Below are 18,786 nucleotides of genomic sequence, written 5' to 3' on the forward strand. Positions count from 1 at the left end.
TAGATAATTTCTAACCATTCATAAATACAAACAAATTCAAAGTTAATCAATCCACAAATTCAAACATTCCAAAATATTCAAAATGTTAAAACAATAAGTTTGGAGTTTAAAGAAAAAAAAAGAATCACATATCAGGATCAGTAGGAGGAAAACGAGCTCGCATAGCGGCCATTTCGTGAGTGACGTCATTAAAACGCGCGTTGGTTGCTTCATTGTTTGCACGCATCTCCCGAAGAATTTCTAATTGTTGAGCTCCCATTGTGGATAAGTGGGACTCTATAGAAGAAAAGTGTGAATCCATGGTAGCGTATCAAAAATCGAATGTCTCCATAAAGGATTAAAAATATGGAGGCATTTGATGCGTTTGTTGTGCTTGCTCTTCGGGCTGCTCAGGCTCATCTTCGGCTTCATCGATGTCTCACATTAATTGCTCAAGCTCGAGATCTTCGTCAGCTTCGGGTGGAGCTTGTGAAGAACTAGCTCCCGGAGTATTTGCAGAAGATCGAACCCATTCATCGGTTTCCTTATCCTTAATCCATCCCGCTCTTGTTAAAGAAAGAAGGTTAATTTGTTTTTTAAGGGGAAAACGACATCTAGACCGACTCTAAGCCCGGCTTTGGAAAACAGATTACTCAAAATGCAACCGTAAACAAGAGATGAATAGAGTTTCTTGTTAGGAACAAGATTTACGGTTTCAACAATTTCAGTAAAAATAATATGAGGTAGGTTAATTTTAATATTATTTTCGAAACAATGTAACCACCAAATATCTAAGGCTCTAACAGTAGAATAATGACCTCCGGATGGTCGAAACCACCAAGAAATCATAAGATGAAGAAAACGTTCATGAAGGTCTAAGACACTTACACTATCCCTTCTTTTATAACGAGATCCTAAAACCTGTTTTTCATTTGAAATACCATCATTATCTAATCCGAATGTATTGTCTATGTAAGCCGAGTCAATATATAAGAATTGTCCTAGGAGGTAGGAACGAATTCCTATGGTTTCAGTTTCAGTTTGGTTTTTAACACAAACGGCATTAGAATAGAAAATACGAACAAGTTGATGGTAAACGATGGGTTCAAGGTCAAAGAGTTTATCAAATTTCCACTCTTGTAAAAGAGGAAGATATTTAAAATTGATAGCTAACATAGCTTGACGAGAAGGAATACGATCTTCCCGGATTTTGTAAGAATCGAAATATTGATAATACCAAAAACGATGATTTCTAGGACCAGGATGATTGAAACATGAATTTTGGATAGTCAAGTTATGATCAATGGGATTAGGATTAGAAATTGGAATAGGAGGAGGATTTTGAGGTGGATTTGGTTGACGGTGTGAGCGACTAGATGATGACCTAGCACGTTTAGGATTGGACATGGTTTAGGAAATCGGAATAGAATTGATAAGCTGCAATTTAGAAAACACATGTATGCAATTCAATCAATCCCAAAACTCAATTGAGTCCTCAATATTTCAAGGTTCTCTAAATCAATCCTAATGGGCAAAGTTTTTGAAAAACTTTTGAAAAATATGGTTTTGAGAAATAATATACGTATAGTTTTCATAACAACAACATAATTTAATCAAAACACAATAATTTGAAAATTAACATTTTTTTAATTTCGAAAATTTTAAAAAATTTTGGAAAATTCTTGTGTTTTTGATGAAATTGGTTGTAATATCTAGTTTCTAATCACTAAACAATCAATGCTCGATCTAAAGTTCATCCTAGAACTAATTAAAACTAGTCCTATGTTCAAAATCAATAAAATAGTGAGTTTAGAAAATTTTACCTTTAAGGATGAGATTGAGTGGATTTTGATGTTGTTTGCACGATTTTAATGATGATTGCAAGTTTAGGAGATAATATTTGAAGTGAATTCCGATTTAAAATCGATGATTTGAGGCAAGAATGGAGATAGGGAGAGAGTTGAGAGGGAACGGCGGAAGAGAAAGGAGAGGATTTTTGAGGATTTTGAAGGGTTCTGCCGTGTATAACCAGAACCCCAGGGGGTATCGATTCCCCTGTGGGGGGAATCGGTTCCCCTTCAAAAGGGGAATTGGTTCCCTCATGGGGGGATCGATTCCCTCTGCACCAAAATGCTAAAATCCGATTTTAAACACTCAAAATGCTAAATTAATTTCCTCTAGTGGTATTGGCAACTCATATATTAAAAATTAATCATGTTCAAATAATTAAACTAATCTTTAAACGATATTTGAACTTAAATTAATTTTTCATTAAGAATCATAAACTCCCCCTAACTAATAGCAATGAATGCAATCAAAAATTACTATTATAAGCATTTTTCATTTATTATTAAAAGTGCTAAAATTATTTTAAACACTAAGTGAAGATAGGTTGGTCAAACCTAATTCTCTCCTAAGTGTCCAAAATTTTTCCTTGTCTAAGGGTTTTGTAAAGATATCCGCTAATTGGTGCAAAGTATCAACAAATTCTAGAACTACATCTTCCTTAGTGACATGGTCTCTAATGAAGTGATGTCTTATTTCAATGTGCTTAGTTCTAGAGTGTTGGATGGGATTTTTAGTGAGACAAATAGCACTAGTATTGTCACACTTGATAGGAATGGTACCTACTTCAATTCCATAATCAAAAAGTTTTTGTTTCATCCATAAAACTTGTGCACAGTAACTACCAGCTGAAATGTATTCGTCTTCAGTGGTAGATAATGCAACATAATTTTGTTTCTTTGAAAAACCAAGAAATTAGCATATTTCCAAGGAATTGGCAAGTACCGGAGGTGCTTTTCCTATCTAATTTGCATCCTCCATAATCCGAATCAGAAAAAGCATGCAAGCTAAAGCTAGAGTCTCTAGGATACCAAAGTCCTAAACTAGGAGTGTCCTTAAGGTATCTAAAGATTCTCTTAACAGCTAGTAAATGTGATTCCTTAGGACATGATTGAAATCTAGCACATAAGCAAACACTAAACATAATGTTCGGTTAGATAAAGCAAAGAGCCAATCATTGACCTATATAATTTGACATCTACACATTTACCTCCTTCATCTAAGTCAAGCTTTGTTGAAGAGCTCATTGGAGTGTCATGAGGTTTCCCATTTTCCAGTCCAAACTTCTTGAGCATATCTTTGACGTACTTAGCTTGATTGATGAAGATGTCATCTTTTCTTTGCTTGATTTGGAGTCCCAAGAAAAATGAGAGCTCCCCCATCATGCTCATTTCGAATTCACTTTGCATTAGCTTAGAAAATTCTTGGCAAAGAACATCATTAGTAGAACCAAATATTATATCATCAACATAAATTTGAACTACTAATAAATCTTTACCTTTATGCTTTAGAAACAATGTAGTGTCAACCTTCCCTTTTGAAAAATCTTTTTCAATTAAAAAATTTGACAATCTTTCATACCAAGCTCTAAGAGCTTGCTTTAAACCATAAAGAGCTTTTGTCAATTTTAAAACATGATCCGGAAAATTTGAATCTTCAAAACCTGGAGGTTGTTCCACATACACTTCTTCTTTTATAAACCCATTTAAAAATGCACTTTTAACATCCATTTGATATAATTTAAATTCATTGAAACATGAAAATGCTAATAACATTCTAATTGCTTCCATCCTAGCTACAGGAGCGTATGTTTCATCATAGTATATGCCTTCTTCTTGAGTATAGCCTTGAGCAACAAGTCTAGCCTTGTTTCTCACTATATTACCACTCTCATCAAGCTTATTCCTAAATACCCATCTAGTACCTACAGTAGATTTATTACTAGGCCTTTCAACTAATTTCCATACTTTACTTCTCTCAAATTGATTTAACTCTTCTTGCATAGCCATAATCCAATGTTCATCATTTAATGCTTCTTTAATATTCTTAGGCTCTATGCATGAGATAAATGCAACATAATTACAAATATTTCTAAGAGAAGATAGAGTTGTTACCCCTTTGGATGGATCACCTATAATTTCACCATCCTTGACATAATTGTACTCTCTTGGATAAGATACTTCCCTTTCTTCAATGGTTGTATTCTCAAGAGGATCATGAGTTTCCTCATTTTTCGTTTCTTCCTTTGATGATGGTTCTCCAACGTCATGTCTAACGTCATTTGTATTTATAACACCTATATCATCATTCACACAAGAATCCTTCCTCGGAAGGGGATTATCATCGAAAACAACATGTATATACTCTTCTACAACTAAAGTTCTTTTATTAAATACACGATAAGCTTTAGAATTTAAGGAATAACCCAAAAAAATTCCTTCATCACTTTTAGCATCAAATTTGCCAAGGTTTTCTTTACCGTTGTTTAAAACAAAACATTTACATCCAAAAGGATGAAAATAACTAATGTTAGGCTTTTTATTTTTTAAAAAATTCATATGGAGTTTTCTTTAAAATTGGCCTAATCATTACTCGATTTACAACATAATAAGCGGTATTTGTGGCTTTCGCCCAAAAATATTTTGACAAATTATTTTCACAAAGCATGGTTCTAGCCATTTCTTCTAAAGTTCGATTTTTCCTTTCAACAACTCCATTTTGTTGAGGGGTTCTAGGTGCTAAAAAATTATGGCTAATACCGTTAGAGTTACAAAATTCAGAAAATCCAAGATTTTCAAATTCAATTCCATGATCACTTCTAACACTAGTGATAGAGTAACCTTTTTCGTTTTGGATAATTTTTGAAAATGTGATGAAATGTTCTAATGCTTCATCTTTTGTACTTAAGAATAGAACCCAAGTATATCTAGAATAGTCATCTACCAAGACAAATGCATATTGTTTTCCACCCAAGCTAGTAGTTCTAGTTGGCCCAAAAAGATCTAAATGAATCAATTGTAAAACTCTACTAGTTGATACATCATTAATAGATTTAAAAGAAACTCGCTTTTGTTTTTCTTTAGCACAAGCATCACATATTTTATCATTATCAAATATAAGCTTAGGCAACCCTCTTACTAGGTCTCATTGAATTAACTGTTGCAAAACACTCATACTAGCATGTCCTAGTCTCCTATGCCATAACCAACTATCATGCTCATCCTTAGCAACTAGGCATAAATTAGTCATATCAAAAGAATCTAAATGCACCATGTATATATCTCTATTTTATGACCAACAAGCATAATCGAAAATAGATGCAATGTCAATCAATTTTGCAATCATTTAAAATAAAACATTGTATCTTTTATCAAATTTATTTTTCAAAAGATTATGCTTTTAACCCATTCACATATAAAACATTATGCAATGTTGATTATAGAGATTAATAGCACATGCATAAAGTTTTTGAAAATGTTATGCATTAAAACTTTATAATATTTAAACAAAAATCTATGCATAAACATTAAGAAAAATTTCAGGTCAAAATTTTAGCAAAACCAAAGTTCTTGAAAAATCGATATCAATTGTTAAAGAGATATCAATTATTTTTTAAAAACAATTTTGACCAAAAATTAATATGATGAACTAGAGTTTATAAAACATTACCAAAAATTACCATGTTCATCATACAATATTTTTCAACATACATGAGATAGAACATAATTCAACATTTAAAACCTCATGCATGCATAAACTAAATGAGCAACCAAATAATACAAATATTAAGTTTAGAGGTTACCCATTCCCTTTTTATGTGTGGCTAGAGCATCTTGAATATCATCATCTTTATCAACATTGCTCTCACACACCTACAAGAGACATTTAAGTAGATTTTGGTATCCAAATTGCTTTGGATCCTTGAACATTAGTTTCAATGCCTCTTGTTCCTTTTGGAACCCATACTTGTCTAATTTTAAATCGTTTTCCTTTCTTTAAAGGACATTTTAAATCGTTTTCCTTTCTTTAAAGGACAAGTATGTTCCTTATGACCATGATAATGACAATGTGAACATATTGTCATTATTGAACTAGATGAATTATTTAGAATGATCTCTTTTTCTCTTGTTAAACATTCAAGCTTATCTTTCAAATTGAAATTTTCTTTTTCAATACTTTCAAATTTCATTTTTGAGAGTTCTAAATCCTTCTTCAAGATTTCATTTTAATTTTCAAAATCCATTTTCATTTCTAGAAGAAGTTTGTTTAATTTGAAAATTTCTTTTTCAAAGTTTTCAGATTTTATTTTTAAAAGCTCTAACTCCTTTCTCAACATTTCATTTTGATTTTCCAAGTCTGTTTTAGCTTTCAAAAGAAGATCATTTTTAGCAATAAATTTAGAAATTAATTTATTGTATTTGGAGTTCATGGTCTCAAACTCCGAATATAATTTATCATAAGCATCTTGTAACTCATTAAAAGATTTTGAATTTGATATATTTGAGTTAGAAGATACCTTTGGCTCTGTGAGAGCTAATAGAGACATCACTTTTATTGGTTCTTCTTCTTCCTTGTCTCTATAGATCTCCTCAAGCTTATCCCACATTTCTTTGGCACTTGAACAAGAAGAAACTCCTTTATATACATTAGGATCAATTGCACAACACAACATGTGCATAGCCTTTGAGTTTTGTTGAGCTTCCTTCCGTTCTTGAACACTCCACTTCTTTGCCTTCTTAATAGGAGAGGAATATCCTTTCTTGATTATCATCCAAGCTTCCATATCAAATACTTTGATGAATATCATCATACACCTCTTCCAATGACGATAATTTGTTCCATTGAAGTGTGGAGGCATGTCAATAGGTCTGGATTCTTCCATGGAGAATGAACCGGAAGTAGACGCCATCTTTATCGATTTAACTCTTCCCGAATCGACTCAAGAGGTGATTAAACCTTCAAATGAGTGAGGCTTTGATGCCAATTGTTGAGTTAATCGATTGACGGAATCGGCCAAGAGGGGGGTGAATTGGCAATAAAAATTTTGGTGGAAGCTTTTGCAGAAAATTGAAAGAAATTGCACAGCGATTTAGAGTGGTTCAACTTTCTCAATCAAAGTCTACGTCCACTACCTTAGCTATCCACACTAAGGATTTTCCAACAAATTCACTAATTTGTTCTTTCTTTTGAGGCCAAAGAGATAACCTTACAACACCCTCAAGAATATACCCCAATTCTTGAGAACACTCTTTCCCAAAGAGAAGATTACAAATTTGCAAACTTACAAGGAAAACCTCACAAGGTAAGATGTTTGCACAATTCTAGAACAAGGAAAGAACACTCACAAATAATTACAAATGAGCACAAATGGTGTTCTTTGAAAGCAAAATGAATATTGAAAGGAAAATTGGCTTGATTTGCACAAACTTGGTGTTTGATGCTTTCACTCTTGTTTCTCTATAATTTCTTATTGATCAAAGGCTTCAGAACTTGTTTAAATACACCTTGAATCACTTTTGAACGTTGGGGATGATTAAAGAAGATAATATAGCCGTTTTAGTGTGAAAACAATTAATAAAACAGCTTGGAGCGTGGGGGAATCGGTACCCCCTATGGGGAATTGATTCCCTAAGTGTAAAATTCAAATATTTCGACCGTTATACAAGGGGGGAATCGGTACCCCCTGGGGGGGAATCGGTTCCCTCCGAGCATACTGGAATTCTCGGAGCCAAACCATTCAGGGGGAATCGGTACCCCCTTGGGGGGAATCGGTTCCCTCTGAGCAATCTGGAATTTTTGGCTTTGAAATGATTCGAAATACTTTGTAAAATTATTTTGAAATTGTTTTAAGATTAAAACTTAATTTTACACTTGAGTAAGGATTAAAAATGATCTTTAAAAGATTTGGAGTAATGGTTTGATATTCGAATAGTTATATTGAATATACTTAGAAAATCATTTGGAAAATCTTAAAATTCATTTAACTTAATTTGTTATATCGAAATATCAAAATGTTTTCAACAGTATCGATACCCCTAGTATTGATACTACTCCTTCGATATCGATACTTTTTAAAGATTCAGTCCACTTTTACCTTATGGTATCAATCTTGTTCATACAGTATCGATCTTGTTCATACAGTATCGATACCCAGACCCATTTATCACATACATTTACTTTGGAGTATTGGCAGTGTTCATCCAGTACCGATACCCCTTGCCCATAATACACTCATTTAAGCAAAATTTTTTTTATCAAAACTTATATAAACTCCATACTTTGAACTCCTTTCATTACTTCAAATTCAACTATACTAAAATCATTTTATATCACTTGAACACATCATAATCTTCAATATCTCACCATAACACTTGAACTAAAAAATCATACGAAATATTCAACATGTTCCAAATTCATTTATAATACTTTAAATTTATTATTCTAACTGATGACAAGTCAATTTTAACCTCAAACTTCACTTACTAACTCTTTCTCAATAATTCACTTAAAAACCTCTTATATTTAATCTTCCATAACTTGTAAATCTTTTAGTTCCTACTTCTCTTTTAGCTTCCTTAAGCTTTCTTATCATTACAAGAATCAAAATCAACATTAAAATGAAAGGAATAATCAACTTGATACCAACTTACCTTTAGCCAAGCACTCACTGTGGAAGAAGAAGAAGAATAAGAAGCTAGACTTCCAAAATTTTCTTTCCTTCATTCTCCCCTTAATACACGTGGATATATAATACCAAGGAATGAATTTTTAATTCATTCCCTTACTAAATGACCATTATGCCTTTTTCTCTTTCACACTTTGCCATTTAATTCTAAATAAACTATTATAATTAAGACCCTAAACTTTTCAATTCTTTAAATTTGGCCATAAAGTTTTAAAAACTTACATTTTAGTCACTAGTCCGTTTTTTGGGATGTTACAATACATGCCCAAGATGAGCTTAATTGCTCTTAATAAATTCATAGTCCAGGCTTTGAGTGGTCTTAGTGAGAAAGACTTGATGAATTTACCAACTTTTGTTTAATATATATTCTTAATAAGTTCACAACCTAGAGTGAGTGGGTAGTCCTAAATGAGAAGGAAAAATGAACTTACTGACAAAAAGATTGAGTTTGTTAAACTCTTAATAAATTCAAATCCAAGAGTTTGGATGGTCTTAGTGAAAAGGACTTATCGAATTTATCGATTAATGAGGTTGAATATTTATTCTTAATGGCTTTTTATCCCAGAGTTTGGGTGGTTCATTAATAATGAACTTGAAGAAAGTATCATACCCTTTGTGAGGTTGAGCTATTGTAAAAGCTCTTAATTATTTCAGAGCCCGATTAAGGGTGTTTTATGTCGTGATAAATCTGATAAAATAACCTATGTAAGTGAGAAGGGTTAGCCTCCTTCTATGAAAAACATAAGGCCATTTGTCTAGCACGCTTACTAGAATCCTGAGGTAAGATGGCCAAATATATATATATATCTTACACATCGAGGACTCAGGTGGATGAACGAGTTAGTTGTGTGTTATGAGTTTACCCCTATCTTAGAAAGTTCAAGACTAGTTTCACTTATCTAAGAGAAGGATTGTTCATAATCACTATGTACTAGTTCAAGATACGTTCACTAGTGCTTAAGAAACTAATCTCGCTATTGCTTTTCTGGAAGGATTGTTTTCGAGTTTCAGAATAATTCTTTTGTATTAGTGGGGAATGTTGGTAATTTTCAATCCCACATAGAGTTGGAAACACTATCGAGAATAGGTATTTAAGGCTTGTATTCTTCGCTCCCTTGTTGAGTGATAGAGAACAACGGGGACTCTCGCGCACTGTCGTCCGTTTCGGCTTGGCTCATGCTACTGCTCGTGGTAATATGTGTCTTTAACACGTCCATGCGGATTAAATAACTTTTTTCTTTGATTTTGTTTAGCCGGCAGCGATACCGATTTTGATATTGGTTGTTGACCGTCGATTCCCTTTTCCCTTTGTTTCTTTTTTATTTTTTCAGTAAGAATAATTTTGTTTTCATGGCACGTTTTCTCTACCTTTATAGTACGTTTTTCGTCTTTTTTATCAGTCGTTTGGCTATATCTTTTTATTTTATGTTTTCTCAGGGTTAGATTTGATGACGTCACGACTGATGTGAAATCCTGTTAATATTCCCTATTATAGACCTTCAGATTGAGTTTGGATATGATATTTTTCATTTGTGGATAATTTCTCATGACATTTGATTTTGATTTTGATTTGCGATTCTCGGTGGTTTTTTAATAGTTTCATCTCCTTTCGTGGTTCGTTTGCCGATGCAGTGGATTTGTTTATGTATCTATTTTTCGTTCGAGACTTATGGTTGGGTTTTTAACCTTTTCTATGTTTGGTCTTTATATGATCTAAAGTGACTAATTTTAATATTATATGATTTGTAAACCCTTATTGTAATTTTGGATATTTCACCTTTTAATAAGACTAACGACTTCTATTAAAAAATAAAAAATAAAATGAACATAAAATATAAAAATATTTTATTTAATAAAACAATTTATAATTTATTCAAAGAAAATGACAATATTAACAACCGTACATCAACAACTTTAGCTAAGGGTGAACAATACTCGCCTTGACTAGAAAAACTTATTTTATCGACTCGACTTGAAAAATCTCACCTTGAATTAATTTCGAGTTGTAATTTCATAAACTCGACTCGACTCAAAAAAATTTCAAGTTCAAATTGAGTTGTGAAATACAACTTGAATAACTCGAATAGTAACTCGTATAACTCAAAATATTTAGTAATTAGTGAATTGATTCTCAAATTTGAGTCAAGTCCCTCGACTCTGCATGATTTATGTATATCACATATGAAAAAAGTATGAAGAAATATATATATATATATATATATATATATATATATATAAAAAATCATTTAAATTGTAATCAACTAATATTATAATATTATAAATATTTACAATTAAATTTAAACAAAAACTCAAAAATTTGACTCGACTCAACTCAACTCGAATTTTATAGACTCGACTCGAAAAAAATTCAAGTCAACTCCGAATTATAAAATAGGAATTGTCTACTTGAATAACTTAATTTTTAATATACTCGACTCTACTCGATTGAGTACTCACCTCTAACTTTAGCACGGACGCGACCCTCCATAGTTTCAAATCTCGACCGTTGATGTTAAAATCTTGACCCTCCATAAAACTTTTGTCAAATCGTAAAAGGGTAAGTGATGCATTTAAACTCTTAAATTTTACTTTATTTATATTTTAATCACTTAAATTTTATTTTTTAAATTTTATCACTCAATTTTTAAATTTTATTTTAACTAAAAAATTAATAAATTATTAAAAAAGGTAATAATAGATTATTATAAAATGATTTCATCTAAAATAAAATGATAATAAAGATTAATTTAATATTGTTTTGTTGAAAATACTGACAAATACAATGGTTCAAGGAAAAATAATCATTCCATTATTAAATAGTTAATAGATTAATAAAATAAAATTATTATAATTCGGGCAGTTTATGCTAACATGGAACAATTTCCTCTTACTCTATTTTCTCACCTGATATTTGAGGCGGAAAAACATGGATCGGTCAGGGTGATGGAACAGTTATTCTTTTAAAAACTTTAAGGCTTAATATTTAAATACACGTATAAACTATATTTATATTTTTAATAGGTGTTTACACTATTTTTTGGACCATCCAAGTAGTAACGATACAAAAGTTACTATTTTAGATATTCGAGCTGTCAACGACATTAATTTTCTCCGTTAAATGACACGTGTCACAATCTGACAATTTTAAAATTTTAATATAAAATTTTAAAAAATAAAATATATATATTTTAAACATAAAACACAAATTTTGAAATAACCCCAAAACTTTTAAAACCTTCATTTCACCCCTAAACCCACGCCAACTACCGCCCGTAGTTGTCGACAAAGACCTCACATTTCCCCGATGACCAAAATCCCTATAAAATCATGACCGATCGTCGACGGTCGACAAAAAATCGACATTTTATACCACACAGACCCTAGAATGAAAATCGCGATCCCACACAATTTCGACGACCAGTTGACGACAACTATGACAGCTTATAATTAGGATGATGGAAGAGACTACGTCGGTGGTGGTGGTCGTGGTTAAAAAGGCGGTGACGATGGGTTAATGTTAGAATTTGAGGATTTTATGAATTTTGAGGCTTTTTTGTAATTTAAAAGAAATTAGAGTTTTTTATAAATATAATAATATTTTTAATATTTTTTAAATAAATTTTAAAATTATTAGATTATGACACGTGTCACATAACGAAGAAAACTAGCAGTCGTTACGTCTCAGGAACCTAAAGCAATCACGTTTGTAACGTTAGGCACCTGGATGATCCAAAAAAAATACTGTATGTACTTATTCAGAAAAAAAAGGAATAATTTAGGTATTTATTTGGGTATTAAGCCAAATTTTAAATTATTGTATAATTTAAATATTTTTTAAGCTTTTTTATTAATATTATATTTTCGTCTCTTAAAATTTAAAATGTTCACTCTTAAAATTTTATAAGCTCATCCTCTAACATAAAATTTTATGTTGGTTCGTATGATAAAATATAGATGACCTTCTCTCTATCTTTTTAGGAGCTAAAGATGAAATTCTCCCTCAATTGACGTAAACCTTAAATTTTTCATCTAAGTCAAATAAGATGAGACTTACTTTCAAGTGCTCTGTTGCTGTTACATTTACTTAAAAGACAGTTATTAAAAGTATGTTTGTTTGGCTGTAATTGATTTTCTGAAAATTGAATTCTGAAAAATGAATAATTAGAATTTGAAATCTGGAAAATGAATTACATTTCAGGAAAACGTTTTTGGAAAACGTTTTCTGTAAAATAAATTAAATTTTTCTGAAAACACCTGGAAAACGTTTTACGATGTTTGGAAGATGTTATTTAAAACTTTTTTCTACTAGTTGATGAGTTTTTTAAAAATTATTTATTACAAATATTAAATATAATAAATAATATTATTTATCATAAAACTTAATATTATTATTTTTAAAATATTAAAATAATTTATTTATTATTAAATATTATTTTTATAATTTTATTTATAAAAATATTAATATTGGTATATTGTATTGAAATAAAAATATAATATTATATATATTAAAATATAATATTATATTATTAGAAATATTAATAAATGTATTTTAAATATTTTAATAATTAATATTTTGATTAATATGATATTAAAATATTTTATTAATATTAAATTCATAAAATATAATTATTTTTAGTATTTATTCTTTGAAGTGAAAAGTTTGAAAAATGACTTACGGAAAATCAGACCGTATGTCATTTTCCAGAAAACAAAAAAGAAATTCTGTTGACCAGGAAAATGTTTTACGTTGACCAACTAGTTTTTCTCCAACCAAACACTAAAAAAACATTTTCCGAAAAACGAATTACGTGGAATAAACACAGAAAAATATTTTCCGAAAAATAAATTACGTGAAACAAACACAAAATTTCGAAAAAAACCAATTCCGTAATTGATTTTTCCCCCAAACAAATAAACCCTAAAATTCCTTTGCTTAAATGACGGTGGTAGTGGCATTCTTCGATCATTTCCCTGTGGTTTCTATTCTTCTTTTTATTATTTTTTTCGTAGGTTGCAGTTTGCTTTAATTAATTTTCAGTTATATTTTACGTATTTATAATAATGTATTCTTTTGGCTTTTTTTTGATAGAGGATTCCATAGTTATTGGTGCTTTTAGGTTTTTGTGCAGATTTATTTCATTAGTTTTCTTCTTGGTAAGAGTTTTTATAGAATTTATTGATTTATTGTTTTTTAGATGTATGGTTTCTTCGTTCGTATGAATATGACATTTCGTTGGTTGTCAGATATTTATCCTGGATGAGACTACAATTAAAGGAGAATTGATTGTTTTGGATATTCATCACATTTTCTTTCTCTATATTTGGTTCTTGGGGACGTCGGAATGTTTTGTGTTTACATGTCGTTGCCTCAACTATTTACGCTCTTGCTCTTCAGATTATCACTGATCGTTCACTGTTATATTTGTTATGGTAGTTATAAATGTATTTATCGAGCATATATATATATATATATTTATATTTATATGACAAGAAGTTGTCGATATCATTTTACTTTGCTTATGAATATATCAGTCTTTCTTAAAAAAAGTCAAATAAGATGAATTATAAATAGTAGTCCAATCTAGTTTAAACATTTAATATGAATTAAATAAACTCTTGGATTTTTAAAATTTTGAATTTAAATGTTTAACATATCATTATTCTTTGATATAAAACAATTTAATCTCTTATAATATTTGATTTTAATAACGTTATTGATTTAATAATTATAGCTAAATAATAACCAATTCACAATTAATAAAACTGAATAAATATCAAACCAAATAATATAGTTGATTTAATTTTCTTAATATTTTATATGGAAACAGAAAGATAATGATTACAGCTTGGATTTAATGAAAAATATTTGCTATGTTAAGTGCAATTTACCGACCTATCAATCATCGTTTTCATTGCATGAAACTGATTGCATGGCCGGCAAAATCTCTGTTCTTTCGTTATTCCTTCCCCTATAAAAGGAAAACACAACCGTTTCCACTCCGTTCCCCGTCCCGTTGAAATACGCATTGAATCTTCGATTTTCATCGGTTGTTTGAGCTCCCTCATCCTCATACCCCTTCCCCGTTTTCATTTCCGCCATGGACCGCCGTCCCATTCATGGCAGCGCCAACTCCGTCTTCGAAGAAAGACAATGCAACGATGACGACGCTGATATTGTTGTCGACCTCCAATGGCCTTTCGGTCACCTCGACGGCCTCGACTGCGATGACATCCGTGAAGCGGCCTACGAGATATTCTTCACGGCTTGTCGTTCGACGCCGGGTTTTGCAAGTGGTCGGAATGCTTCCGGGTCGACGTCGACGTCATGTTCTTCACATGATCACAGTGGGAATGAATCGCAAGGGTCGGGTTCACCGACCAGGCGAGTGAATGGGGTGGTGATGTCCCCAACGAGTAAGGTTAAAAAGGCTTTGGGTCTAAAGATGTTGAAAAAGTCGCCTTCTAGGAGGATGTCGATGTTTTCGACAGGCTTCCCTATCGGCGGCGGCGGCGGTGCGGGGTCTGGGACGTCGGCCTTTGTATCTCAAGGACATGGCGGTATTCACACCGGTTCTAGCGTTGGAATGGGGTTTTCGACGGCTCCGGTTCCGTGGCCGCGGCGGCCTTTGACGTCGGCGGAGATTATGAGGCAGCAAATGAAGGTGACGGAACAAAGTGATAATAGGCTCAGGAAGACTATAACAAGAACCCTTGTTGGCCAAGTATGTCTATTAATATCACTATCTACTAAAACTCTATTTATAAGGGTTAATTGCAGTAGAAGCCCTCAAACACGTGGATCAAATTATAACATGTGTAGACATGCATTTTGACAGCTTTATCACATTTTTTACATTATATGTCCATGTTTTGAACTTTAGGGATCAACTTAGAACAAGGGTAATAGTTTGGGATGTTTAGTAAATTAATCCTTTAAGTAATGTATTTAATTCAAAGGGTTTATTTGCAACTTAAACCCTGCATTTTTAATTTTTTTGGCAACAGGCTGGAAAGAGATCAGAGACTATAATCCTACCACTTGAGCTTCTAAGGTATTTAAAACCATCTGAATTCAGTGATGCACATGAGTACCATCTTTGGCAAAAACGTCAGCTTAAGATCCTAGAAGCAGGGCTCATCCAGTATCCATCTATCCCTATAGACAAAGCCAACTCCTTCATGATCCGCCTACGCAACATAATCCGATCCGGCGAATCGAAGCCTATCGACATGGGAAAGAACTCTGACACGATGAGAACCTTATGTAACTGCATCGTTTCATTATGTTGGCGAAGTAACAATGGCACTCCTACGACTTCTTGCCATTGGGCCGACGGGTACCCTCTCAACGTACACATCTACACAACTCTCCTTCGGTCGATTTTCAGTATTAGGGATGAGACATTAGTATTGGATGAGGTCGATGAGTTGCTGGAACTGATGAAGAAGACATGGTCTACGTTGGGACTCAACAAACCGATGCACAACGCTTGTTTTGCTTGGGTGCTTTTCGAGCAATACGTCGTGACAAACCAGATGGAGCCCGACCTTCTTCGTGCGGCGTATATTATGTTGTTGGAAGTGGAGAACGATGCTAGGAAGCTGCATAATCGAGACGAGACATACGTGAAGATGTTGTCATCCATGTTGGTTGCAATCCAGAATTGGGCAGAGAAAAAATTGCTCAACTACCATGAATATTTCAATCGAGGAAATATCGGTGGAACCGAGAATCTTTTACCTATGGCATTGATGTCGACGAAGATCTTGGTTGAATGCATTAAGAAAACGGAAGGGGATGTATCGGGTGTCGATTCGACACGTGCTCGTTTCGAGCATTACATTCGATCTTCCCTGAAGAAAGCTTTTGCAAAGGTGAGTGATTTATACACATATAGGCAATTAATTACATGCTCTTTTTATACTCATTTCTTGACTATGTTGTTTGCTATAGATAATAGAAAAAGAAAATGTTAAAAATGATGATATGGGAGGAAGAGGGGATGCTTATGCAGAGCTTCTTCAACTGGCAAAAGAAACCGAGGATTTGGCCGCCCGAGAGCGCGAGCTATTTAGTCCAATATTGAAGAAATGGCATCCGACTGCAGCCTGTGTTGCAGCTGTGATACTGCACCAATGCTACGGAGAAGTGTTGAAGCAACATTTAGCAGGGACGAAAATGTTGAACAGCGAGATCGTCGGGGTACTAGAACGAGCTTCGAAACTCGAAAAGTTCTTGGTTCAAATAGTGGTCGAAGATTTCGGAGAGTGTGCCAATGGAGGCAAAGTGGTTATCAAAGAAATGAGGCCATATGAAATTGATACAGTCACAATAAGGCTTTTGGGACAATGGATAGGTGAAAGACTAAACAAAGGGAGAAAGTTGGTTTATAATGCAAAGAAAACTGAAGTAAATCAATTTCCTCTTCTTTTTTCCACTTTGAAATTATCTGTGGTTAAGTTTACTAACCGGTTGCAATTTGTATTGCAGACATGGAGTGCGATTTCTAAATCCGAGCGGTACGCGTATTCCGCTGTTGAGCTAATGAACTTGATCAAGCAAACTGTGAATGATTTCCTTGAAATTCCAGTTGGAATTACAGAGGATTTGATTCTTGATCTAGCTGAAGGACTAGAGCAGGCCATTCAAGAATATATTGCCTTTGTAGCATCATGTGGTGAGTATCATGTTTTCGTCACCATTTTTGGCTTATCCTCTCTCGGCAAATCAACGCCGTTTGAGTCCGTCGAGCTCACATCGTTTCGTATCTTTCTTTTCCAGGTTCGAAGCAGAATTATCTTCCTACACTTCCTCCATTAAGCAGATGCAACCAAGATTCAATGTTGTCCAGGTTTTGGAAAAGGGCTAGTCCATGCGGTTTTCGAGCCGAAGATATGCACGCAGCCATGACAATGGAAAACCAGCATCATTCCCCATCGACGAGCCTCGGAACGCAGTGCCTTTACGTCCGCCTTAATACGTTGCACTATCTAATCTCCCACATTCATTCCCTCGATAAAACTCTCGCCCTTGCGCCAAGAGTCTTAACTCGAAACCGTTTCAGCAATCGCAAGCAGAAGCAACATGATGCTTCGTTTTCCTACTTCGAACGTGCCAATACATCCATTCAAGCAGGCTGCGAACACATATCGGAAATCGCCGCTTACCGCCTGATCTTCCTCGATACAAACCTAGTTTTTTACGAGTCTCTTTACATCAGCGGTGTAGCCAGTTCGAGAATCCGACCCGCACTAAGAATCCTAAACGAGAACCTCAAGCTTCTCACCTCAATCCTCACTGACCAAGCGCAAGAATTAGCAATAAAAGAAGTCATGAAGGCATCATTCGAAGCGTTCCTCATGATACTGCTCGCGGGAGTACCGGCGAGGAAATTCAATAGATCCGATTACGATATGATCGAGGAAGATTTCCAGAGCTTGAAAAGGGTATTCTCCATATTCGAAGAAAGGTCGATATCCGAAGATGTAATCCAAAAGGAAGCCGAGAAAGCCGAAGGGGTGATATCATTGATGGGGCAAAGCACAGAACAACTAATAGAAGAGTTCAGCACTGTCACATGTGCGACTAGTGGCATAGGCTTCACTGGCATAGGCCAAAAGCTACCGATGCCGCCAACGACAGGAACGTGGGACCGATCGGATCCGAACACAATACTGAGAGTGTTGTGCCATCGAAATGACCGGACGGCGAACCATTTCTTGAAGAAAACGTTTCAATTGGCGAAAAGAAGCTTGTGAAGCAGGGAAAGCAATACTGTATATAAAACTGGGAATATGAAGAACAGGTTTGGTTTATAGTATTGGTTTTTCTCTGAAATGATTGTTGTATTCAGATTTGATTTGGGAAAATCTGTGTATTATAATATAATTTTTTTAGTTTGTTGTTGGTATATATATGAGAGCAAATGTACCATAATGATATAAAAGATTTTTTAAGTGAGTGTTTTGTGAAATCCTTATATGATAGTTTTGTTTGTTTTTCTCAAAGGTATAATTAAGGTTTTGGTCCCTTTTTTATGCTCAATTTTCAAATTTACTTACTACAATAGTAACTTTTATAATGTCAAAATTAAGTAACAAAACCAGAGGTTAGTCCAATATCAAAATCACCCTAGTGTCAATAATAAGTAATTTCTAAACTAATATATCATAAATTGTCCAGTATTCGGAATTTTGAATTTGTGTTGATTTTAAATTTGAATTATAATGGTGAATTCAAGAAAGAGTAGAACAAAACATAGAATTTTTTCCCTCTA

General features: G+C 33.3%; 1 protein-coding gene across 1 annotated transcript; it reads left to right on the forward strand.

Annotated features, from left to right (window-relative positions):
• Nucleotides 1-14,607: 14,607 nt before the first annotated feature.
• LOC120125775 (protein unc-13 homolog) lies at nucleotides 14,608-18,369 on the forward strand. The gene is made up of 5 exons (XM_039144119.1): nucleotides 14,608-15,231; nucleotides 15,515-16,384; nucleotides 16,464-16,919; nucleotides 17,001-17,187; nucleotides 17,292-18,369. The coding sequence occupies exons 1-5, from the start codon at nucleotides 14,608-14,610 to the stop codon at nucleotides 18,266-18,268; spliced, it is 3,114 nt and encodes a 1,037-aa protein (XP_039000050.1). The 3' UTR covers nucleotides 18,269-18,369.
• Nucleotides 18,370-18,786: the final 417 nt, after the last annotated feature.

This window comes from Hibiscus syriacus, unplaced genomic scaffold (assembly GCF_006381635.1).
Source record: "Hibiscus syriacus cultivar Baekdansim isolate YM2019G1 unplaced genomic scaffold, ASM638163v2 tig00110443_pilon, whole genome shotgun sequence".
In the NCBI taxonomy this organism is placed as follows: domain Eukaryota; kingdom Viridiplantae; phylum Streptophyta; class Magnoliopsida; order Malvales; family Malvaceae; genus Hibiscus; species Hibiscus syriacus.

What these genes read in the sequence shown, in the direction of transcription:
- LOC120125775 (XM_039144119.1), top strand. Translation starts at nt 14,608, where the DNA reads ATGGACCGCCGTCCCATTCATGGCAGCGCCAACTCCGTCTTCGAAGAA. An exon ending in ATAATGCAAAGAAAACTGAA is followed by an intron (nt 16,920 to 17,000) that starts GTAAATCAATTT and finishes TTTGTATTGCAG; the next exon opens with ACATGGAGTGCGATTTCTAA. An exon ending in TGCCTTTGTAGCATCATGTG is followed by an intron (nt 17,188 to 17,291) that starts GTGAGTATCATG and finishes TTTCTTTTCCAG; the next exon opens with GTTCGAAGCAGAATTATCTT.